Here is a 25,639-nt window from a genome sequence, read left to right as displayed (position 1 = left end):
GATCTGCATCTGACCGAAGACACTCAGGTCTCAAAATCTCCCGAGGGCTTGAAATCACAAGTACTGCTACAGATCAACTTAGCAAAACACTCCAAAGGAATATGAAAACATTTAGTTTCCGATTTCTTTTGATAGAAATAATCTATTTTATTTGTGTTCAGAGTTTTTTATGGTCTGTTGTTTTTTTTTGTATGATTGTTTGGGGGGGATTATTCCTACTGTAGACATATACATAGGCCATATATAATGAGTTTGTAAATAGTGAAAAAAAAAGTGGAATTGTGGGTATTTTATGTGGAAACGCCAGGTTCTATTTACTGCGTAAGAAAATCAAAGCTCAAGTCAGAGGCTACACGTTATCTCTACTTGCAGGCAGCTTTGTGGGGTACCGCACAGTTTTACTTTCACCCTGGTTTCGTTACCCAACCTCACACTTTTGGTACCTGTGACGTCAACTTGGCAACTCCATTTCACGCGGGGTCTGCGCGTGACTGAGGTGGAGTCACGCGGTGATGACAGCTCTCGTCACGCTTGCTTCATTGAGAAACTCGGACCGTAACAGAGGGGTGCTAAACCACAGAGGATTGCCTGTTTATGAAATGTTGTTTTTTTTAAGTGCGACTGACTGCACAACTTAAAGACTAAATATCGGTGTGACATAAGATGCTATTTACCAGATAATGTATTTTTATTTATTGATATTTATTGCCAATTTTCAGAAAAGTTCATATTAAAAAAATCTATACTATGGGGAAATATACTCTCAACTCAGTGTTAGAAAATGTGGTAGTTTGGGTAACACTATATTTTATGGATCTGTAATTTCCTAATAGTGTTATTGGGAGTTTTCTGGAAAGAAATATAATTAAGTTATTATTTGTTTATTAGGCAGGAACATTGATACCACTCTTGTGTTCGTACGGGAAATCGGAAGCCACAGCCAGCAGATGACGACATGTGCCGGACTATTTCTCAACTCTGAGCAATTTCCAAGCCACCAGCAGACCCTCAACGACGCTCGGAGCAGTAATCTTCTCGGCTCTCCAGGGGTTCTCTGGTAGCCCAGGCCAAAAAAATAGTCCGGCACATAATCAGAAGCTTTGGCGTAAAAACTGTAATCTAATATTAGGGTACAAATATCCTTGTCTAACTTCCTGTCAGAAAGATGAAAAAGGTTTCTTTTTTAATTCTCCACTGAGGTTTGTACATTTGCTGATCGGATTCAGAAGTGACAACGCGCTGTAGGTTATACCAGCAAATAATATTAGTGTAGTTAAAGTGTCCCCTACTCTATGTATACTTAACTACATTATTCTTTCCAGAAAACCTGTTGTAAATTATTTTTAAAACAAATATGGACCTGTAAAACAGAGTGTTATTGAAATATGACACTGACATTGTTGGACAGCGGGTCGAGTCTCTTCTTTGTGACTTTAAGGTCATAAACAGCTCATCTGCTGAAGGAAAGTGACTTGAAACAAACACTGGGGTGAGGCCGGGTTAGCAGCAACACCAAAGCTACCATGTAAACTGTGTTCATATGTATATCGCAAGCATTTCTTTTTTTTTTTTGGGTCAAATTGGAGTTGCCAAGTGTTCAAATACTGTAATGTACTCTGATAGTTTTAGTCGATTTACTTTGTTGCCTCACAAACATGTCACTCAAAGACAAGATCCTCGCACGAGGAAGTGCCTTGACATTCAATTCTACGACATCTTTCTCATGGGCAACGGTCGCTTTCAGACTCCCGCCCGTACACGGGACGGGGGGAGTCACCGGAGCATGGCAACGCTGAGATGAGATCGCCCCTCTCATTGGCCAAATTATCACGTGTGTTTTGGCTCGATTCCTTGGTCATGACTACATCGGTGCATTCTGGTCGCATGGCGGATGATGAAAACATGTTTATTTGCAGAGGACAGTGGATTAGGTTGGTTGATCTGATCTTTTATTTTATTTTTTTGCCAACGTGTGTGATTCACAGTGGCACTTTAACTTGTCTTGGAGTTAACTTTAACTTACGTTGTGCAATCTGAGCTGATGGATACACTGCGCAGGTCAACCTCAAAAACACAATCTAAGCCAATGGTTTGGAGTGATGCCTATAAATGTTGTTTCTTCTTCTGTTTACTATATGAAACGTGTTATTTTGCGCCGAGTTTACTGAAGAATACATTTAAAAAAAACAAAAAACAAAAACAAATGTGAATGTTTACAGTATATCGTTTAGGTTTTTTTTTTCTTCTGCTACTCTCCAAGAAAAACAATGACTTGTGGGCATTTTGATTAAGATAAAATAAAGCACAATAATTTTATTGACTCTGGAATGATTTGGTTGCTTTCAAAGATTTGAATAAAAAACACACAAAGATTATGATAAACTATTGAACCTTTACGGCAGGGGTCTCAAACTCACATCCCAGGCTGGTCAAGTGAAAATAGTGGGGGGAAAAATTTTAAACTTTTTAATGGTGGTGGGTGATACGAGTTTAAAAATCATATCACAATATGCAATTATGATTTTGCATTAACAATATTCATGACAATAATTCAGATAATTTCTGAATAAAAGTGTAACACACAGTATAGTCCATGCAAAAAAGAGTAAAAAATAATGCATAAATAACAAAAACAGACAAAAATAACTAATTATATCTTGATATTAAGTGATAAGCTGGGGGCATATGGCCCATGGGCAGTGAGTTTGAGACCTCTGATAGAAAAAAATGAAATACATATTTACATAACATTCTCTGAGGATGGAAAAAATTATTAGATTTTGATGGTGATCTAGATATGTTTCACTATTTGAAAGTATTGACACTAGAGCTGAGGAAATAAATCGATTTTAATTGATTACTAAATGAATTGTCAACTATTAAAAATTAAGACAAGATTTCAGATTGTTTCCGCTTCTTAAATGTGAATATATTCCTTATTTCTTTGCTCCATATAACAAAGAAATCAGTACAAGTGAATCATTTTGGTTTGTGGAGAAAACAAGACATTCTCGAACACTATCATTTCCAGGTTTGACAAACACTTCTGGCACTATGGAAACTGAGGGGTCGTGCCTTCTCTAGTTTTATAGTAAGATACACTAAGTTCCATTAAGAACAATTATATAACTAAACAATGGAAATTGGGAATAAATGTAAAGTGAAGCCCCACAACACAAAATGTTGTTAAATCTCATTTCATCATCAACTTTTCCTATATGTCTCCCTATGGCCAATGGTCTGGTAAGTGAGTGTGTGGAGGTGAGGCAGCAGAACAGATAACAGCTCAGGGGCAGAGTGGTTGCACCTGGCAATTAAAAAAACAAGATGGACAGAGAAACAAACGCTGGCTCAGCCAATAATAACGGATTAATATGCATTCATCAGCATTCACTTTGATGTGATGAATATTCCACCAACAGCAAATGTACACTTCTCCCTCTCCCTCTCGCTCTCTCTCTCAGTCTCAGTCTCAGTCTCACACAAACATACAGATTGAGTGTTAAAGACTCACATAACCATAAAGGATTGGAAGCACATCACACAGCTAATGAAAAGCACGTCTATTTAATCAAATGGATTACATTTTATTGGGAAATTAAATAAAACAATGCCATGATGTGGGGGGCAAATTAATACAACGCTGTCCAAAGTGTTAAAACTACATATAAAAAATGCAGATAAAAGAGTATGAGACATTGATCGTACGTATATATATATAATATATATCTGACAGTGAGAAACAACTAATAAAAAATACTAAAAGATTTTGGGGTTGGGGAAACCGACAATGAGCTCAATCTATGAACAGGAAATTTATTCAAACAGTAACTGCAGTGGCATCTTTGTATGGCATATAGTGTACCATGTATCATGGAATACAAAGCTCCAATCTGTTGCAGAGAGAGATAGAACCTGATCCGGGAATTTTGCTACTTGTCAGAGTGGCGTGGACGACGACTGCAGGCTCAGCAGAACTAAAACACACACACACACACACACGCACACAATTAATACACAGATTCAGACTCCGCATTGACTTTGAACAGAGTTTCATTGTTCAAATAATTTCCCTGTGCCAAACAGCAGAGGTCATTTAGTTTCTTCTGTAGTAAAATCACCGGCCGATAAAGACATTGGGCTGATAATATAAGCTTGGCACTGCGTTCCCGCCACTGTGTCGGTAGCCATCTTGATTGCCCAAGAAGCTGTCGAGAGAGCGAGAGGGAGCCAACGATAATAACACACCTGACTGTTTTAGTAATGGAAGGACATGAGGCACAACCTCAAGGAAGCTTTGTGTCCGACACTACGAAGAGGCAGCCATAAGGCGCCCTGAAATCAAGTTTGCCAGCATCCGGGGACGCCTGAAAGTGTGTTCCAGACATTTCCATTCAGGTGAGTGCTTTAATCGTTTACTACTCGTCATTAAATATCTGATTGACTGGCTAACCGGCTGTCTCTAGCTGGCTAATTCAAAACAAATGGACCTGCATAAATGTGTGCAAGTGTGTATAAGTGGTGTAACTGCTTTGCAATAAATGCGATTCTGATCGTAATCGCCTTGACTCCTTATGGTTGGTGTGGTGGTGTGTCTGCAGTTGTTTTGGTCCACCATATTCCTCTGTGCAGCTGTTTATGTATTGTTGTGATGTTCCCACAGTTCGGCGGTTTCTAAATCACTACATCGCGTACCCATCAAACCACAGACACAATAACTGCACAAGTCCGGGAAAGTGAGCTGAGGTAACATGTTGGGATCAAGCGTCCACTCTTATGGGTCCATATTTCCGACTAAATCGATTTTTCTTTTTACATGTATTGCTGCTTTGCCTCCAGCAGGAGTTTCTCGTGGTTAATTCCATGTTCTCTAAGTTTGCTCTTCAGGCCTCGTCCAATCGAATTGATTGAAAAATGGCACCGGGTATCCCGGTATGCGCTGTGATGTTGGGTGCCAAGCTCTATATCGTGCATCCCATACAGTGGGGAGTGCGGTGTTACCCGCTGGACTTGAAGAAAAAAACAACATACCTTCCACCTATTTCCGCACTCATTGCAGAAGACGAATGTGGTCATTGGCTCATCAGCACTGCGAGTTTGAACCTGGAAATTATGGAGAGAAAAAAAAGATTCAGAGAGTTCCACATGAAGAAATCAGCTCAGTCAAATCAGAGAGCCCTCCACCAAGGACCCTCAGTTTCCCACATTATCAATTCACTCTTCCATCTTGCAGGGTTAATAATTATAAAAACAATATTAACGCTGAACCTGGATCTGTACGGAGATCACATCACAATTTTATCATTTCCTCATTATGCTGCTCACTGGCAGACAAACCAATAGGGGAGAAGGAGGAAATAAATCATCTTTTCTTGTGTAAAGTCCAAACAGAGAATTTAAAATGAAGCATTTCAGAAGTACATTTAAGAATTGGCAATTTTGGCAAAAATTTTTAAAATGAAAAGATGTAAATTAAATTTCCCATTTGCTTCTTTTAGTCAAATGAAAGACTAGTGGACTTGAATTGAACCCACAACTTTCAAGTTGAAAGACGACTCACTCTACGACTGAGCTATTGTCACCCCATTTATTTAGATGATACTTTAAGTCACCAACCATAACAACCATTAAAAGGTCTTGGACTAATGTCACAATTAAAGTAGAGTTGATCATCTTTAGGGCCACACGGTGGTGTAGTGGTTAGCACTCTCGCCTTGCAGCGAGAAGACCCGGGTTCGAGCCCCGGTTGGAACAAGGGCCTTTCTGCATGGAGTTTGCATGTTCTCCCGTGTGTGCGTGGGTTCTCTCCAGGTACTCCGGCTTCCTCCCACAGTCCAAAAACATGCAATGTGGGGAATAGGTGAATTGGACACTCTAAATTGACTGTGAGAGTGAATGGTTGTTTGTCTCTATCTGTGTGTGGCCCTGCGATGGACTGGCGAACTGTCCAGGGTGTACCCCGCCTATCGCCCGATGTAGCTGAGATTGGCACAGCACCCCCCGCGACCCTCTGGTGGAGGATAAAGCGGTTAGATGTTGACTGACTGACTGACTGATCATCTTTACCTGTGTGTAGGTGCAGCACTTCCCCTTGCACTTGCCACAGGTGAATAAATCAGTCTGAGTGCCTCCGGTGGTGGCCATTTGGTGGTCCCTGACAGCCTCTTTGGTCAGATTCTTCCTCATCTCCTTAAGCTCATCGCTGGCCATTTCCTACAGAAAATGGAATGTCAAAAATGGTGCCTTTAAATGAATGGATTTTTAATTGTCATGGAAGTCAAGAGACAAAATTGTACAAAAGAAAGGTAAAATGAATTCAGAACAATGACGATTTATCATTACTAACTGTGTGCATTCCAATGATTGTTTAAAATGAAACCTTCAACAATAGAACAGAGCAGGACAACGCACCTCTGCAGTCATCTTGGCCATCCGCTCAGGTGTTACACTCCCGCATAACACAGTCCTCCGCAGATTGGGGTTTTTCATGTCCTTCAGATTTGAGATTCTGCTCCGCACACGATTCTTATACTTCATGTCTGTGTTCTTGAACTCTTGGAAGATACGTGATAGCAAGTCAAGGAAATCTGTTTCAACAACGTACACAAGGGCCTAAAACTACACTGATAGATTCAGCCTTGGGGTATGTCAGTTGTGACACATTAATAAAGCCTTCAGGTCATGTATCAGGCAGTGATGTCTGATAAACTGATTTTATTAACCACCTTGCCAAATTTGAATGAATGTAGTTCTGTCCTCTCCTCCTTAAACACTGCACCACACACATACACACTCTAGTGGGGACCAGTCTAAGAACATCTCTGTTTATCAGTGTCTGTCCTGAATATAAATGTAAACATCAGTTGTTTAACATGTAGAGAAGTGAGAATCAAAGGCAGAATTGTAGAAGGCACAGTAACTAACAAGAGAACAAACTGAAAAGGCACACAGAGATGTTTTTATATTGATATATGTCAACTGTGGCTCCTGTGCATCATCAAATCATATGTTAAACACACATGAACCTGAACTGGTGCCTGTTTTTTTATCCACAATTCTTCAGTTAGGAAAAATGCTGCACTTGCTTTCCACGGTCCTTAAAGGATATATTCCTCGATCTGTGCTCCAAGTTCGTCACAATCAGCACCGATAGCAATATAGTCCTCTGTCAGGAAGTAGAAAAACAAAATGTGAATTAAATACTTAATTAACAAAGTTGAAAACCACAAAAACAGAATAATGGGATTACCGCCAGTCTGCAGAGCATTGGCCAGCATCTCTCTGCACTTGAGCCTGATGGAATCGGAGGTGCTGGGGGCACGAGGAAAAGTGTTGATTAACGTGTTGGGTGTGACTTCTGCAGGTTCGCTCTTGTTGCTGGAGTTACTGCAAGAGCTGCTGTGGGAGCAAGAAAATAAGTTCCATCAGTTACAAAAATGCAAATGAAAAACCAAGTAATAACAAACGCATCGGTGATATCTGAGCTATTCTCGTTACCTTTCTTCTTTTGGCTCTGGGCTTCCCTGTGAGGGAGAAGCAGGTGCTGTTTGCTCTTTCCTCTTCTCATCTGTAGGTTTCTCTCCACCTCCAGGTTCATCTAGAAAGTATAAAAAAAATACAAGTGAGAGTCAAAAAAGCAAATGCCAATATTAAAGTCAATAGTGTAAAATCCTACATATGCTTGAAAAAGTAGCCTGCCACATTGTACACCTTAAATGTGTGTGTGTGTGTGTGTGTAGGGCACCGCTGCACTTGTGGGGACAGTGTTGCTGCTGCAGAGCAAGGGAGAATGAACTAGGCATGCATTGACAGTAATAGATTCTTCTCAGAACAGTCAATAGCAAAGTAAAAAGCAGGCCAAAATATCAGCATTTTCCTCCAGCAGTTGCCATTTCACTGAAACAACAATGTGTTGAGGATATCTTCTCCTGGCTCAGGTTGAGACTTCTGTACATTCTGTAGCACTCAAACCACAGTTACAATAAAATCAAAGCCAGCAAGACCATGTAACTAGGATGATTAAGAGATAGAATAAGAACTATATACAAATATAATTTGCACTTGAGAAGGGTAATTAATTGCAAAACGTCACAGCATTTTTTTTTAAATATTGGAAACAACACTGTATTGTGGCATAAGTATCATGATAACATTGTATTATCAGTCGCCTATAATAATGTTGTTATTATAATTTTTTTTAATTATTCTCTGGCTGTTGACTGCACTGGGAATTGATAATTGACAAAAACAGGGGAGAAAATGCACATTTCACAAACGCAGTAATTTAGCAGCAACTTACACCTGACATTATAATTACTTTTCTGTGAACAGATCAGCTGTACGTTCGAGGTCACCCCCTCTTACGTGATCCTCCCCCTCTGTGTGCTGCCATATCAACAACATTAGCCACACGTGAATTTGTGCTTTTGTATGGACTCCTCTTTACTTTCCACCCAGGGGAATAAGTCATCTTTGACAAGCAGAAAACCGATGAATGCAGAGGAGACTGCACTGTTTTGTTACCACATTCACGTCAGCTGTGCTCAAATATGCTCATACACTCACATCCTCTCTGAGTGACATTTGCAACTTGGTTATTTGTTTGTGCTGCATACTCTAAACTTGATCGACAGAGACTGTGAGGCAGTAAGTAAGGAAAGTCCGACAGGTGGTGTATCTGAAGGACAACATATCACAATCACCAAATGCTCAGATTAGACTTGAGTTTCATAAAATCGCTACACAAGATCTTTAGATATCAAATACATCGATTTCCAAAATAGCATCTTTCCTTTTTTATTACCCAAAAGCTTCTTCCACGACTTGATCAAGGCCTTCGCTAGAGATGTCACCTCATCGTCTGTACTTTGCTTGCGGATGGCGTTAACGGACATTCCAATTCTGGTAGACTGTGGGAGAACATTGAGATAGAACTTCAGAGTTTGCATGCAGCACATGTCTACTATAAGGCATAGGACGAGAGAGCATGAATACTTGAAGTAGCTCCAGAGTCATGGGGATACTGCGCAGCTCCTTCAGTAAGTCCAAGGCACCAGCCTGTGGAGGAGAAGGCACAGAGTGTTTAGACAAAATGTAACTACTGCAAGAGCATGGTCAAAACACAGTAATTTACCACTGCCGTGGCAGTAATGATACTAGGGCTTAAACAATTACTCTCTTAATTGATTATTAATAGATTACTAAATTAATCATCAACTATTTTAATAATAGATTCATTTGTTTGATTAAATAATAATAATAATTTAAACATGATTTCTTAAATGTGAATATTTTCTAATTTCTGCTACATATAACAAAAATAAAACTGAATTGTTTTGTTTTGGGAAACAAAACGAGACATTTTCTGACATTTCATAGCCCAAGCGATTACTCGATTAAAGGCAAAAACCATCGTCACATGAAACGCTTATGACAATTAATGTAAGTTGTAGCTCTAAACAGTATGATATGTTTTTGGTCTTTCGATAACACAAACGCTTTTTTCTTATAATAAGACGGGAATGTAAGGAAGAAACCATTAAATCTTGGGGCAATACATTAAAAGGCAGGGGAAACAGTAGCAGGAGCTGTTATTTTTTCTGTATGAACATGACATTGAGAACTGGATTTGTTATTAACAGTTTATTTTGAAGCTGTTCCGATGACAAATTAATCAAGAGGATAATTTCAAACATCAATGTTATTATGGTCTTCGTTGAAGTTAAGTGCAAGATGGTATTATGGTAAACACTTTCCCTTTGGCCAAAGTATATTATATAAAGTTGTGCTGTTCTCAGGACATAGAAATGCGTAATTGCGCTTTTCACTTTGTTCTGAATTTATAACGAGATAAACAACTAATCATGTATACAATAGCTTAACTGATAACGGCTAACCAGCACCTATATGCCTATACCTCTATAGCGCCATTAACGTTAGTGCGTTAGTTATCTATAGTAGAGATGATACTGATACGCTTTTCCAATAAACAAATCCCATTTCAGACACAAATAATCTAACAGAAGAACGGATTTTCAAATATGGCTATTTATTTATTATGACAACATGACCGCATCCAACAAAGCTAGCAAGTACCAGTTGGCTACTAAACAGCTAACTGCTAGCAACTCCACAAAAACATACTTAAAAGCTTAACGTTTACGGGTAGTCTTCTTCGCAACTACAGTATGCTTCGTGTTAAACGTTTGGACTACACAACCATGGAAAACAGTTTGCAGGAGAACCACATCAGCGTACAACAGTCTAGAGGGTCGAAAGCCAACACAGCCGACAGCTAACCGCATCACAGCCCACTAGCGCCGATGTTAGCCTAACATCGGCTAAGCAGGTAAACATTCATTCTTTCAGGCGTCTTACCCCGTTTTTCTTCTGCGCCATTTTATCGATCTTCCTCGCAATTCTGATTATCTCCTCTTCGTCCGTTTTGCCCATGGTGAATGATGTATTGGAATCCAAAAATGTGGAGCGAATGGAGAAACACGGTTTGCCACAAAAGACCACGCCAATGAGAAACGACGGAGGTGTCTGCCAGAGACTGTGGTGCGCCGCACACTGAGCCGCCTGCCGCCGCTGTGTAGCAGGCCTGGCTAATCGATGCGAGATCAGTTCAGGGGAGGTAATCGAAACAGAAACCAAGAGTCGTTCTTCTAATGGTGGAAGACCGAGCTTGGCGTCACAGACATTAAAGACAAGTGTGCGGTTGCCATGGAGACGACTGAAACTTTTCGCCGAAGCATGACCTTGGCGAAATGCTTCGGTAGTATACTATAACACCTAACATACATAAGGTGTTATAGTATACTGTCGTATGTATAACAACAACACCACCACACTGTATTCTCTCTGTGCTTCCTTACTAACAGCTTTCCTCTTTCTACTGAAAGAACAGTTTGGCAATATCGCTACGTATCGTTAGGTAGCGCCAAAGTGCCACTTAAATCAAGTAACTTCACAGCACTTTTGAGCCTCATTCGTGTTTCCCATGTTACTGTCCAGAGGTTAAACGGTTTGTTGATTAATTACACGGATTGACTAAAAGTTGAATGTCAACAAAATGATTGTCATTAAAATTATTAAAATGCAAATTAAGTTTTCTTACAAAAGAGTAATCACTTAATGAGGAACTGATAGTGGAAAAACAGAAAGGATCACAAGAAAGTGGAAAACTATTAGAAACCAAACGTAATTGCAGGGCCAGCCCAAGCCTTTATAGGGCCCTAAGCAGAATTTGATTTTGAGCCCCCTCCCACCACCTCAGAGTAGCCTATTATTGATACAAATGTAATAGATTGCAGTATTAGTTGAAACCAGTATCACTCTTTTTTGTTTTTTTGTTTGTTTGCTAACCTTAGAGGGCATTAAAAAAAATTAGAACTTAGAATTTAAAACTTAGAACAGATGTGCAAATGTGCACTGAGTGAGCAATCTTCAATTACAAAATAAAACCAAATAACTTACCACTATTTAGATATCTAAATGTATCTGAAGATACTATTGCACACATATGTAGCCACTTAAGTCACGCATGCCATGAGCCATATATATAACATAACAGGATCTAGGTCATGATGATGGCACACACTGTTGATCCTATGTCTGACTTGCTAATTTAGATCTTGTTAATCCAAACAGATCATCATGTGATAATACCACCTATTGATTGAAGGTCAGGCGATCATAGTAGATGTTTGGTTTATTTCGCTGAGTAAAAAAACAACTAATATGCTGTTTGTTGGTTTCAGGTCAAATAATGTGCCAAAATCCACATTTCTTTTCAACCCTTTGCAAAAAGAAGTAGCATACATGTTAATGAAGATTTTTATTTTCATGATTTTGTACTATTATTATTAATATTCAATATTGTGTACTAATATTTAACATCTACTCACACATGTGACCTGCACAGACATTCCATTTAATCCTGCATCAGCCAGCATCCATATTGTAGAGGCATTAGCAGCTTTTACTCAGACTGGGGCACTCGGTAGTTGACACTGTGATGATAACTGATAACTATCCTCTCACTGTAATCAGATCCTCAGCTATAGAACACTAAAAGTAGATTCTTACTCTTTTTGCACTCTACAAACATTCAGTTCTTCTCTGTGAGCTGCGCACGTCTGGAGACAACACTGCAGAGAATTCCGAATGATGAGAATATTTCTTACCATTAACACGCAGCAACACAAAATACAACAGCACAAATACTGATATGCTGCATTTTGAAATACCTACTGTGCAGTAAAAGTGCTCTCTAAAGACCTTATTCTGTCTCATGATGTCAGCAAGTGCGTAAAATCTTTAACCTAATCCCTATTAGGCCAAGACGTCTCAAATCAGATTATGCAGGCTGCCTGCAAATTAGAAATAGTCCAAGCCACCTGTGGTAGTGGAGTGCAGTGTGGAGCAGTAAAGAAGTGCTATCGTTTGACCTATAGAAATTCTATACCATAGGAACTTTCACCAAACCCGTTCTCATTCACTGATTAATTCTGGTGCACACTAATCCTCATCATTTTTATTTTAATATTTCAGTCATTCTCTCCCACTCTCTCCAAAGATGAGGAGAGAATTAGAGAGAAACTAGTGTCTCGTAAAGCAGAGATTCAATTTCAGATACATTTTTCTTAATCTTTAGTTGATCTTTCCTATAATGTCGATAAGCAATGACTCAAAATAAATTAGCAGAACAACAGAACAGAATAATAGTGCCAACCCTTTAGAAAAAAAACCCATCATGCCAACAATTAAAAAATCTTATTCTATATATCTCATATTGAAAAATTTGTGTTCTGTTGCAGTGCAGATACTTTTTGTTTGCTGTATTTGTCACCATGTGTTGTTATGCTGATTAAGTGTGAGCAAAGATTAAGCAAATTGGCCATGATGTTGTAGGTCCCAAAATAGCCCTGGACCGCAGCTGAGAGGCTTTGACCAGTGCTCGGAGGAATAACGGATAGACACTTTCTGTTAATGTGAAGAAATGTGAGAAATGTGATTATTAAAGGTAAGTTTTTTTGCACGACAACTTGGTTGACTTGTTTGCTTCCTTGTTGATTATTTTTAACATTACCGACAGGGTGTAATTTGTCTACTTCGGTGTGAACAGCCCTAGTCAAGGACTGTTTAGACTTGGTGTTCAGTTCGCACTGATGTAAATGGACGTAATGAAGCAGGGTCTGTCGTGTTACTGATTATTTTGTGTCCATTGTCTCTTTAGTGTTGATTAATACACTGTAACAACAGGCTAAACAATGGAGATTCAATGCACTAACATAATTAGTGCTACTGTGCCCTATATCCTGCATGCTATATTTAAATGTATGGATGTTATGCAACTATAATGTTACATTACATTATTGCTTCAATGCATATCTACCAAAGAACATTTAAAATATTACTTGTTAAATTTGTATGGTAAATTAACAGCTTGAGTATGTAACTGTATTCGATATACAGTTGTTTCAGCAATATGATGTATTTTCTATTTTCTACCATGACATTGCGTCTTCAGTAAAATTTAAATGTTTCAAGCAATCACAGCACAGGAAATGCATGCTGATCATCAGCAAATGTATTGTTTTGATTTTTGATTCTCCATTTTGAGATTATGATGGAAAAAACTATGCAAACCTCATCAAAACCTTGACATTTGCATCAATGTGTTTTTCAAAGCACAATGATACGGGCAAATAAGAGACACTACTATTACTACTTTTCATTTAGGATTGCCCTTTTTTAGCAGGATTTTTGGATGCCTCTTTTATTTTATTTTATTTTCTACAAAAATGTATACAGGTTTTGAAACCTGCAGGGTCTGTTTGGTTAATAATGATAAATACAATTTTAAAATATGTTCATACAAGAAATAGCTGGAAATCCACCTCTTATATGTGTTTGTAAAAAGCATAACCTAATATCTAAATCCAAGTTTATGATGAAACTGTGGCCACTTTAAAGAGAAATCAGTCCTTTACACTCTATTCTAATAGCGATTCTCTCTAATGGTAAAGGTTTTTATGTGAACACTGACTAGTAAAGTTGGTAGTTTAGGAAGCATAATTGCTAATCTGAACAGCAGTAACTTCTCTCTATTTTTTCTTTCTAGCCTCCTCCACACAAAATGAGCAACACACCAATCCAGGACCCAGCTGCACAGGGACTGTCCTCAGTCCCAGGCAGTGGGTGGACATTACCCAGTCGACCCTTACAGCCAATCTCTGATTCCTCAACTTCAAAACGAGTGTGTTTCTACAAAAGTGGTGATTATAAATTCAGCGGGCATCGCATGGTCATCAGTGCCCGCACCTTCAAGTCATTTGATGCTCTGCTGGACGCTTTGTCCAAGAAAGTGCCTCTGCCATTTGGAGTAAGGACCATCACCACACCTCGAGGGACCCACCTGGTTAAAGGCCTGGATGACTTACAAGATGGAGGAGCTTATGTGTGTTCCGATCAGAGGCGAGTGAAGCCCTTAAACTTGAATGAAGTGAACCGTCAGCAGATACGGTGGAACACTACCAGACCCCTCAGTGCAAGGCGGCAAAGACGTCTTCCCCTCAGTCAGTCTGGCAGAAGGAACGTGTTGGTGACATCTGCCAACAGGTCCACAAAGGTCAACAGAAGGGTGGCAGTGCGGACACCAAAGAGGTTCATGGTCATCAAGAATAAGGATCCCACTGTTAAATGCACAATAGTGTTGCACAGAAGAACAGCACCAACGTTTGATGCTTTGCTGGATTACCTCTCTGAGATCCTGCAGTTCCCAGTCCTGAAACTTTTCTCCACTGATGGCAGAAGAGTGAGTGTTCTGAGAAGTGAAAATGAGAATGATGGTTAAGGTTACCTTAATGATGTCTAATAAATTATTTGTATGTGTAAAATATAGACTGATACATGAGTGAGGTCAAACCAAATAATCATCTTTTTTTTTTTAACCAATTAGTTTTTTTCTTTATAGTCAGAGTAAAATAGAAATAAGAGCACTTGCACTTACCAATGCCAATGTCTTTTCCCCCCAAAATTAACCTTGCTTCAAATCTAGAGAGATAGAAAGAAACCTTAACTGCTGCCCAGATGTATTACCAGATGTCTTCACTGGTAAGTAAATGGCAGTCAGAAAAATGGTGCAGCAGTTTGTTTTTGCAGACGAGAGCTGTGTACAGTGACAAATCATGGCCATATTTGCACTGCAACCCATAGGCATTGAAGTTGTATGACTGCTAATGCAAAACATCTGTTAAACTACTCATGAAATGGACTGTATTAATGGCAGCTTTTTGAAACAAAGTCCTTGAAATGTCCAAGTGAGCCCATCTGCAAGCAGAACAATACTGACATTGACTGACACTATGAGAATGCAAATAGCACATCTGATATTTTGGGATTTATTGTTTTTAAGATGAACTCATAAATATGATCTGTGATTTCTAGACTGTATCATTTTAACACCTGGGATAAAGACTGAGACTAGACTTGATCCCTTGACTTTGACCTGCTTGTAAAACTTGCTTCTCCTCTTGTTTCAGGTTGACGGTCTTGCTGCACTTATCCTCTGCTCTGGTGTTGTTGTGGCAGCGGGCAGTGAGCCATTCAGATTAGGAAATTACGGTTTTCACAGAACCAGCCAGATGGCACAGGTCATGCACACAGAAACTATGGAGACGTCTATGTTGCAGCCCAGAGCTTGTAAGTTTTAATATGTTCTATGTGTAAACTGTATAGCAGTATTCATGAAACAGAATTTTTTTTTTCTTGCTAAAACTAAGACAATATGATTGATACCACGACTGACTATGAGGTCAGACAGATTAGCACATTTCAGCATCGGGAGTAAGCTAATCTAGTTCTGTCTCCAGTAGTTCCTGCACTTCTAAATTTCACTAATATCTTATATCTTGATGTGTACAAACTCTGAGGAGTTAAAATAAGATGTTGTGTTGTGACGGTGATTCTTGTGGTTTCCACTAGAATTTGCACGAAGCATTAGTATTTATGCTAAGCTAACTGAATGTAGCAGACATACTAGTGGTATGAATCTTCTCATAAAATCCTCAGCTCTCCTCATTTTTTTTTCCCTTTTCTTCATTCCCCACCTGTATTTCCATCCAACAATTTCAGCCAATGAGAACAACAAGTCTTTCTCAAGTAGAAAAGGCATAAGAAACTTCTCCTTATCATCAGAACAATATATTGTCAACCAGATAAACAAGTCTCAAAATGGAGGCATGAACAGCCCCCTGCATCGCTGCAACGGATCATTTGAAACAGAAGTCAATCAGCATCACACATCCGTCGAAACTTGTCTGACTGGCAGAGTAGAAAATGAGCATCATAATTGCATCTTACCTCATGAAGATGACATTGAAAAGTCCTTCCGTGTGAATCAAGATGGCAGCATGACTGTAGAAATGAAAGTGCATCTGACTATTAAAGAGGAGGAAATGCTCCACTGGACGACCACTCTCAGCCGCGCTAGCCTGAGCAAGAGGACAGTTCATGCCTCCGTTTCAGAGTCAGGAAACAGCTCCCCCGCCTCAAACAGTGCCGTTGCCAAAACCTCTTCTCGTATCAGTGACGATGTCACTAAAGAAGAGAACCATCCCGCTGGATCTGGAAAGGGCGTGTGCTTCAACGGGGAGCAAGTATATGGGGACAACACCTCAAAGGCTTTGAGAAAAGTAAAATCAAGTATCAAACGTGCTCCTACACCAGGCCCTCGCCGTGTTCGGAAGGCTTCTGTAGGGAGTGTGAAGAAGACAGAGTCAGGGGTCAAAGAGAGAAGCCTGGGACATTATTCCTACATGGAGAGGACAGCTGATGGTGAGACAACGGAAGGATACTGTGTTGTTAGACACAGCAGCAGCAGCAGCAGCAGCAGAAGCAACCGACCAATCCCAAATCCTCGAAAAATGGCACCCGCGGGGGCCACTAACAAAGGCTTCCACTCCTCCGTCAGGTCTTCAGGAGCAGCTGAGGTCCTTCAGATAGAGAATAACGGCATGGAGGTGACAGAAACTGTGATGTGTATATATGAGAGCCAAGGCTGCTATGAAAACTATTTTGCAAATCAGGAATGTAGCACAGATGATGTGCCTTTGCACGGTCCAATCACTGCACCAGATAGTGAACCCTCCTCTGAGACAAGACCACATTCATCTAGCAATGATATAGACTTTAGCAGGCAGCCGTCCACCGCTGACTCACTACAGAGACTGAAAGGGGAGATGTTATCACTGTCATCAGAGCCAATATATTCAACACGTGAGATTACAAACAATCTGTGTACAATGAATGATAATGAGACTCCAACAGCAACTAACTCCCAAATGGAGGGGACTGTACAAAAAGCCAAAACCCCTCAAAGTGGGAAGAATAAAAAGGTGACTAAACATGCTAGGAATGACAGACATGCGACTTCCAAAAATAGCAAACGTCCATCTACTGATAAACTCAACAACAATGTTAGTGTAGGGAAAAAGAGTTTGAGTTCATCGGAAAGTGCCAAAAGTGGTCAACAGAGTAAAGGAGAGAAGAAAATAGAAAAGTCCCAGTCAAAGAAATCAATTAAAGATGAAAAGACACCCAAGAAAGACTCAGCCTTGCTGGGCAAGGCTGAAAAAGTAAAAAGTACCCTGTCTAAGAGACAAAGCACAGATAAATATAATGGGCACAATGTAAATACTCCAACAGGAAGGCCTCAAATGAAAAAGAACATATCAGACATTTTACAACCTAGAAGGTCATTTGGTCTGACAGGCAACAAAACAGTTAGTAAACCTAAATCTGTGACGCTGTCACCTAAAAAACCTTCAGAGTTTAATGAGAGTGTTTCAATGCCTTCCCTAAATCCTACGCCCTCTGAAATTCACCAATATGTTGAGAACTGGTTGGAGAATGTCAGCCAAGACCATGTGCCATACACAGAGGCTGTCCCAGGTGAATCAGTGCCTCAGTCAAAGGTTGTGTTTCAGGTAGGAGGTGATTCTGAATCTGATGAAAAGAATGAAAGTCAAATTGGTTTAGCCGAACATTACCCTCTTTCTGGTGTTACTGTACAAAAATCAGTTCCTCTTCAACGTGAGGGGCCAGAAACGTCCAACCACGAGAAGCCCAACAGCCTTCCTGATTTCTCAACACAAGTGGCTTCAGTGTTTGGCTCGTCATTCAAAGCATTTATGTCATTCCTGTCTGTGATGATTCTGAGAGATAACCTAAAAGAGTCTGTTTTGGAAGACGGTAACCAGTCTCGAAGCAGCTCAGAGGCCACGTTAATGACGCAATCCCTGCTGAAAATTTCTGCCATTGAAGACAAGGAGCAGCAAAACTCATGTTTGATTGAATTGCAAAGCAGAGCATCTTCTCACTTTACCAAATGTTGGAAGGATTTCCAGATTTTAAGGGAAAGGCTTGAAGTTTCAGAATCCAAGTTTGCTCTGGACATTGTCTCAGACGAAGGCGCCATATTTGAGGATCAACACCGAAGCATTGATGAGCTGATGGAGGAGCTGAATATGCCGAAAGACCTCAGAGCAGAAATGTATTCTACAATTCAAGAAGCGAAAAGCTTTTACCTGGTGCAGGAGAGCACCTTAGTAGAAACTGAAAGAAACCAGACAGACTCAGTGCTCAGTGCTGATGGAGCAAAGTCTGCAGAACCTGGCGATGCCTCTGTAGAGAACATTACAGAAGACATTCAGGAAACAGGCCCAGGTGAGAAAGATTTAAAAGTATCACAAACAAAAAAACATGTCACCCTGGATGTTACGCAACATGAGTCAGAAGCAGATGAAGATGAAGATCAGATGGAGGAGGTAAAAGAGCAGGGGGAGGGGGAGCAGGCAGGAGAGGATGGAAACAAGGAGACAAATGAAGGTGAAGAGCTGGAAAACATAGAAAGGGAAAGGGAGGAAGAGGAGGGGACAGTGGAGGCAAATGATGAGGCGCAGAATGACAGTGAAGCAGAAAAAGGAAGTGATGAAGAATGTGTTGGGAAGATGAAGGGAGGGACAGAGGAGGAGATGACAGATGAGGAGGGGGAGGAGTTAGAAGAAGGGGAGAAAGGAGTGGTTGAAGAGACAGATGAGAGAGAGAGTGCCAAAGAGACACAGGAGGGAGAGGAAGGGACGAATGGAGGCGGAGGAAAGACAGATGAGGATGGAATTTGGGAGGAAGGTACCAATGATGAGACCGAAGATGAAACGGATAAATTAGTTGACAAGACATATAAAAAGGTTATTGAAGAGCAGGAGATAGAAAAGAATGAGGAGAAGGAAGAAGAGGTGGTGGAGGTTAATCAAATGACAGACGAGGAGGAGGAGTTAGAAAACAATGATAATGTGGAGGAGAAAGAGGAAGTGGATGCAATTACAGAGGATGAGGAAGAAGCAGAGAAAGAGGAGTTAGAACATAGCTTTGGAGAGGAAGATGATGAGGAGGAAGACATGGATGTGGTTACTGAGCAAGGGAATGAGGAAAGGGATCAAATGGAGCAGGATAGCGAGGAAAATGATGAGGAGGAAGAGGAGGCTGGTGACGCTGAGGTTGAAAATACAAGGGTGGTCAAAGATGAGGAAGAAGAAGAGAATACAAAAGGACTCAAGGAAATAGAACATTGTTCAGAGGAACAATTTGAAGCAAAGGAAGTAGAGAAGTTAGAAACTGAAGAAGATATGAAAGTAGTTCAGAAATTGGCTGAAGAGGAGCGGGAGGATGATGACGAAAACCAGACAGAAAAACAACAATCTTTCTTTGAAAGTAAAGACAAAAGAAATCTTCCTGGAGATGAAGACAATTTTGATGATGATGATGAAGATTGTAAAAACCTGCTAGAAGAGGCCTCTTATTTACAACAGAACAGTAGTGATCATGAAAATGCACATACTGAACATAACTCTGAATCACCAGCCCAGATTTCCTCTGAGGGGCAGTGTGAGCACGCTAAACATAGTGGAACAGACAATGAATTTGAAACAGATGATGAGGAGAGAAACCTCAGCCTAGTACATCCAGTAGAAATATCTCAGGAGTTACTTGACTTTGTCAACTTGGCTCTTCAGACCTCTTCACTTATATTCACATATGATGCTTGGGGCAACATCCGGCTAGAGCCAGATAATGCTCGAGTTGTTCCGACTCAAAAACTCATTATTCCAATAAGTAGAAACGACTGTTTGTACGGCTCAAAATGTCTCCCAAGCCCTAGTACCTCTGATTTATCTGATTACAGGCCAGAAACCTCAGAGAGTGGTGGATATAAAACTCAGGATTCTGTAGATATTGTCACAGACAGCGGAGAAGAGGCTTCAACGAGACAGTTTTCGGTCAACAGAGACGAGAACTGCAGAGAAACAAATGGAGAAAGAGCTACATCCAAACTATCACTTGGAAGTGATGCAGAATGCTTGCAAAGTTCCATGTTAAAAAGTGCACAGTGTTTGTCTTCCTCTGACTCAGGCACGAAAGCCTCAAAGGAGGACCTGTCTTATTTTAGCGGTGAGACCTCAGTAAAGGCAGACATTGAAGATGTCCCAGAAGCCACACAGTGTTGTTCCTTCACCTCCGAGAAGGACACAACTGATGGGGTTTTGATTGACCGAGGGAGGTGGCTGCTGAAGGAGAACCACCTCATGAGAAGATCTCCGCCATTTTCCCAGGGAATGTACGACGATGTGGACAGCACCTCCATGGACACAGGTCAGGATTCACCGAGTCATTGTGAAACCAAGCAAAACCCCACAGTTGCCATATCCTCATCAGAGCTCGAGGAGATGTCAAAGCCTCAAACTCCAAAGTGCAACTACTTCAACATGCCACATGGGAGTGACTCAGACCCCTTTTTAGACGATTCCAGTGTCCACAGTGGGAAGAAGCAAACACTCAGTGTCAAAGGAAGAGACTTCAGGGTGTCGCCTACTATTGATACCACCAAAACCTGGCCAAATAAAAGAGGTAGTCTGTCTTCATTTGCATCAGTTGAGTTTAAAATGCCTGATGGGAAAGTGCACCCTGAGGGCGAATCCTCAGCTGCAGCACAGCAGAGACAGACATCTAGTGGAGGAAGCCATGTACTGCAAGCACAAGACTCCGTGGACACCCTGCATGTGAGATGTGGACAATACTGTCCCATTCTATGAGAAGAAACAGCATCGTATGCCATAGAAATATTCATATTCACACATACAGGTGTCAGGCATGCTTCCTTTATTATCTTGTTGCAATTCAAATGTTTCATGATCATCAAATAATCTTAAACACAATCTTCTTGTCAGGCTCGACAGAATCACAGACCTGTGCCTCCATCTTAAAGTGTCAGTATAGTTTAAATACCATCTCAGTGATCAATGTATGTAACAATGTTATCTATCACCACTAAGTACTTTCATTTCATATATTGCAGTATATCCAAATAAATGATGTATCAGTTGAATAAAGCAAAAAATAAAGCTATATTTTTTTAACATTTTATTGTTTGTTCATTTCTTCCTTAATGACCCGAATAGACTCTTCCTCTCTCTGCACGTTCAGTATGAATGTCCACAAGTTCACAAAGTTCTTCTGAGGTGACTGCTTTATTTTACCAAAATAAAACCCTCATATGTCAGTCTCAGTGTCAAAAAAAGGAAGTGAGTTTCAGCTCATTGTTTAGTGGTCCAGCACTGTTCTCTATTTTCATGAACTCATGAAGTGTTCTCAAATGCATCAGATTTATTTTATGATCAAAGATTAAATAGAATTTCAATAGAATATTAATAGTTTTGTTCAAGTGAACCAGTCAATCAAGTGTTTCATTAGTAAGTCAGTGTGTAAATGATTGTATTGGAAAATGAAAACTGCAACACAATTAACTAGAATAGTAAATTCCCTATTGATGGCCAATTTAAGATTCTTAAAATGGTTAGTGTGGTTGCATTTTCTGTCTTTTGAGCATCTCTGTTCTGCATGACTCATAAGGTAATTAAAGAAGTGAGTCATATGAACTCTGGTTGAGACACTTGCCAGAATATATCCAGTTTGTTAATGAACTTATATACAGTGGGACTGACATCAGTGTCAGAGTCCTGACTCTTATGGGGGCTTCTTTAAAATGTCAGTAAAAACACAGAATATTCTCCTATTTCTCGGATTTGTGGAACAAAAACCTAAAAATGTCTGAACAAAACCAGGAAGGAAAACTGAAAAATACCTAAAAACTGGGAGGAAAAACATGGGGAACACAAACAGTAGGATGAAATTGAACAAAGTCAACTGAAACAAAATGAAACAACACAGACACTGGGGGAGCACAGAGATTAAATACCCTAGGGAAGCAGGGACAGTCAAACACAGGTGAAACTAATCACACACAGGTGAATCACGTTAGAAGACAGGACAGGACACCAGGAAATGCTACAAAATAAGGCAGGAAATGAGGATTGGAAAACCGAACAGAGCAACAAAAAGTCCAAACAGAATGGAGAAATCCAGGGGTCATGACAATAAATAGCTTATCTGGGGTTTCTCTTTGTGAGCTTGTCTCTCTCTCTCTTCCACTCATCTTAAGGCAGGAGACGGCGAGTCATCTGCAGCTGTCACTCGTCCTTCATGATGCTCCACGATGCTGTCAGGCATATGCAAGTGACACTTTGTGATGTGATGGCCTCTGACAGAGTGGCCTGAAAATACTGTGAGTGTGACCAGAGGACATTATATCCTTCGTATGCGACTGACCGAATCGCAGCAGGTGTTAATGTGCTCCGTCGTGATTGATAGGGAGATTTTTAATGTTTTTTTCAACTTGCACTTGTTGATTTCCTATATGGTGATTTTCAAACTAATGCGAGGTGGGGGAAACATTCCCTCAAGTGGAAGCTCAAAGTGGTGAGTGAGGGGTGTTTCCCCATCCCTGTCCCTGGTCCAATCACTCCCTGCAGACACACACACATTCACACACATTCACAGAGAGAGACACAAAGAAAAGAGTGAGACAAAGAGTGAGAGAGCCACGGTGACCTTTCTGGATAACTTCCAAGGGTTTTGTCAGTTGCTATGGTGACTTGAAAAATAGCCCATGCAGTTTAATTCTTCTGTTTGTTACCATGGCTGAAAAGGCTGAAAGCTCCAGCCCCTGAAATGAAAGAAACGCCCGTCCACTAAAAGAGTAAAGTGCGCTTGTGCATTAGCAAAGCAACTTATTTCAGTTGGAGAAGAGAAAATTCCTGCGGGGCACAAGCAGGAAGAGATATATCAAGACCCCTGTCTTTATAAAAAGGTACTACAGGATAAAAGTACTGACGTAAAGATTCTGCATTTAAAAAATCTATCAGGAATAAAAACATGTGTTAATTTGGTGGAGCATAAACTGTTGTTGGGGTCTCTAATCAAGGGGATTTGGCCTTTTTTGAGTCACAGATTTTTTGTTTTATTGTGTAAATTATTACATTTTTGGGACATATTTTTGACTTTAAAGCCATCAATGAAGATTAAATAATACATGTCTCTAACTCAGAAATTACATGAAATTAGATTTAGGCTTCGATCCACTTATTTAAAAGGCTACTACATGTTTTCAATGTCATATATTAACTGTATAAAAAAGTCACTTCATCAAATGAAATATGAAACAAAAACAGAAAAACACACATAAAAAAAACCCCCAATGCTAAAGTAGTGCTTGACTTTGATGATGATGATGATAACCCGTTGATCACAGGCAGACTTCACAAAGCCTCTCTGGGCTCCATGGTGTGGATTTACAGCCTTTATTTCTCATGATTAGATTTACACCGGTCTGATCTCCATGTGCTCACTGGGGTGCAAGAAACTCATTGTGCTGCACTATTCGCCGCACTAAATCTGCTGTGTCATGTCCCACAAAGAAGGGCATTAATTTATCAGAGGAAAACCATGGACGAGCAAAGCAACAAAAGAAAAGGAAGAAATGAAATACTTGTATTTACTGCTTTAGAATAACTTGCACCCTATCTGTGAAGCATTTTGCTTTAATTTTCCTTGAAAAATTCATCTCTGTACTCAAGGCAACCTCCAAAATCCACCTTTGTCTGTGTTTTAACTTTGGTAAATAATGTTGGGGATGATCGCTGTGGCTGCAGGGCGCGCGGCTCCATGATTCACCATCATGAGAGATGCATGAAACAAAGGATGCTTTTTTTTTTGCTGCCCGGCGCCTGCAGTGACGTGGCGAAGACACCCAGAAACAAGATTGCACTTATGTGTTGCTCTGTCCCTTTAAAGGTCGTCTGACTCTGACTTATGTGGAGTCTTATATGTGATTCTTGTTCGACACTGTTTTTAATTTGCTCGCCTAAGGTGACGTCGCTCCGACACAGCGGGAGCCTCAGCAGCAAACATAAAAAGACCCAAACTATAAATTCCAAACTTTGCCAAGAATGGGAGCTATTTGGCCCAAACTGTGGCCGGGGCAAACACTGGGCTACAAACAATAATTGCGGCCTCCTGTCTGCATTCTGTTGCTGCAGTTGGGTGACAGATCAGCAATACACAATCCCTACTCTGTCTGTGACAATCCCGGCCTCCTCTGTCTGTCTCTGAGGCTAACACTGGCTGAGCAGCCTCATAATGGGCCTGGGAGCAGGAATTTTTGCAGCCCCCGCCCCTGCCTGCAAGTGATTGTTGATCATGTGAATTTCTTTTGCTGGCTTTACTGATGGGGTTCCACTGTTTACTCATACTGCAGCAGCCCCTGTGTGCCTTGTTGTTGTTGTTTGCTCCCTTTTTCCAGCTGCTGTGTACATCTTACTTTCTTTTTGTATCATTTACTTAATAAAAGAGAAGAACAACTTTTACTCGTGTAAAAGTTTTGAATTCGAGTAAAGTATGTTACATTTCTGCATTAAAACAACAAGTATTACTATTTAATGTAACTCACCGTGTTGGTCACAACGCTATCTGCTAAAACCATCTCTGCTACAACTTCCTGCTGGTAAAAAAACATGTATTTCTATACATTTATTAGATATTTGAAATCAAGCGTGAACAAGAGATATGATCATGAAATAAGATGTCATTATAGTAATAATCATCAAATCTTGCATAATGAGTACTTCTGTTTATAATTACAGAAGTTAAGGTAGGAAATTCAGATAATATGCTACTCAGTTGTTTAGTCTGTTGACTACTGAGGATAAAGACGCTGACCAAAACCCTTTACTTGTCCTTGTGTGTTGCTAGGCAATAATCCGAGGTTTAAAACTGCACTAATTTCTGCAGGTTAATACTTCCCAGTGAGCAGGGCCGGCTCGCTGAGTAGCTGCGTTTGTCTCTGCTCAGTCACATCTCAAGGGCAACATGCCAACGTCAAGTCACTGCACCCAGCCTCACCCGCAGGGTAACAATGTGAAAAATCTCTGTGAAAAGAGCATTTGTGCATCCAGACTGTGACGTGGTCGACAAACATCACTAAGGGGCAAATCAGACCTTCTTCAGTGACTGCTCTATTTTTCCTTTTTTTCTTTGTTTTCACACCCAGCAGCACCATTGCAGAGTGTCTGTGAGGTGTGGTGTCACTGACTCAGCTCTGCTGTCCTGCGTCTTCCTTTAGAATCAGTGAATCTCAGCAGGTCGAGCAGCACTGCTGCATCAACACTTCTGCTTACAGTGA

At 40.4% G+C, this 25,639-nt stretch overlaps 2 protein-coding genes across 2 annotated transcripts; one reads left to right on the top strand and one right to left on the bottom strand.

Annotated features, from left to right (window-relative positions):
• Window positions 1-3,548: 3,548 nt before the first annotated feature.
• tcea1 (transcription elongation factor A (SII), 1) lies at window positions 3,549-10,572 on the bottom strand. The gene is made up of 10 exons (XM_044036062.1): window positions 10,378-10,572; window positions 8,995-9,057; window positions 8,804-8,909; window positions 7,498-7,597; window positions 7,250-7,398; window positions 7,109-7,165; window positions 6,412-6,566; window positions 6,067-6,213; window positions 5,032-5,103; window positions 3,549-3,977 (listed from the first exon to the last, which is right to left on the bottom strand). Exons 1-10 carry the CDS (start codon window positions 10,450-10,452, stop codon window positions 3,969-3,971), a joined length of 933 nt encoding a protein of 310 aa, XP_043891997.1. The 5' UTR covers window positions 10,453-10,572; the 3' UTR covers window positions 3,549-3,968.
• Window positions 10,573-10,576: 4 nt separating this feature from the next.
• LOC122775831 (oxygen-regulated protein 1) lies at window positions 10,577-21,489 on the top strand. Its single transcript, XM_044036032.1, has 5 exons — window positions 10,577-10,636; window positions 12,916-13,027; window positions 14,129-14,821; window positions 15,549-15,708; window positions 16,141-21,489. Exons 3-5 carry the CDS (start codon window positions 14,144-14,146, stop codon window positions 21,153-21,155), a joined length of 5,853 nt encoding a protein of 1,950 aa, XP_043891967.1. The 5' UTR covers window positions 10,577-10,636; window positions 12,916-13,027; window positions 14,129-14,143; the 3' UTR covers window positions 21,156-21,489.
• Window positions 21,490-25,639: the final 4,150 nt, after the last annotated feature.

Source organism: Solea senegalensis, linkage group LG1 (genome assembly GCF_019176455.1).
Source record: "Solea senegalensis isolate Sse05_10M linkage group LG1, IFAPA_SoseM_1, whole genome shotgun sequence".
In the NCBI taxonomy this organism is placed as follows: Eukaryota; Metazoa; Chordata; class Actinopteri; order Pleuronectiformes; family Soleidae; genus Solea; species Solea senegalensis.
Note: the sequence above shows the minus strand (reverse complement) of the source record. Positions and strands in the feature narration are given on the sequence as shown.

What these genes read in the sequence shown, in the direction of transcription:
- tcea1 (XM_044036062.1), bottom strand. Translation starts at nt 10,452, where the DNA reads ATGGGCAAAACGGACGAAGAGGAGATAATCAGAATTGCGAGGAAGATC. An exon ending in TGGAGCACAGATCGAGGAAT is followed by an intron (nt 6,567 to 7,108) that starts ATATCCTTTAAG and finishes ACTTGCTATCAC; the next exon opens with GTATCTTCCAAGAGTTCAAG. An exon ending in AGTGCTGCACCTACACACAG is followed by an intron (nt 5,104 to 6,066) that starts GTAAAGATGATC and finishes CATAATTTCCAG; the next exon opens with GTTCAAACTCGCAGTGCTGA.
- LOC122775831 (XM_044036032.1), top strand. Translation starts at nt 14,144, where the DNA reads ATGAGCAACACACCAATCCAGGACCCAGCTGCACAGGGACTGTCCTCA. An exon ending in TCTCCACTGATGGCAGAAGA is followed by an intron (nt 14,822 to 15,548) that starts GTGAGTGTTCTG and finishes CTCTTGTTTCAG; the next exon opens with GTTGACGGTCTTGCTGCACT. An exon ending in TATGTTGCAGCCCAGAGCTT is followed by an intron (nt 15,709 to 16,140) that starts GTAAGTTTTAAT and finishes CAACAATTTCAG; the next exon opens with CCAATGAGAACAACAAGTCT.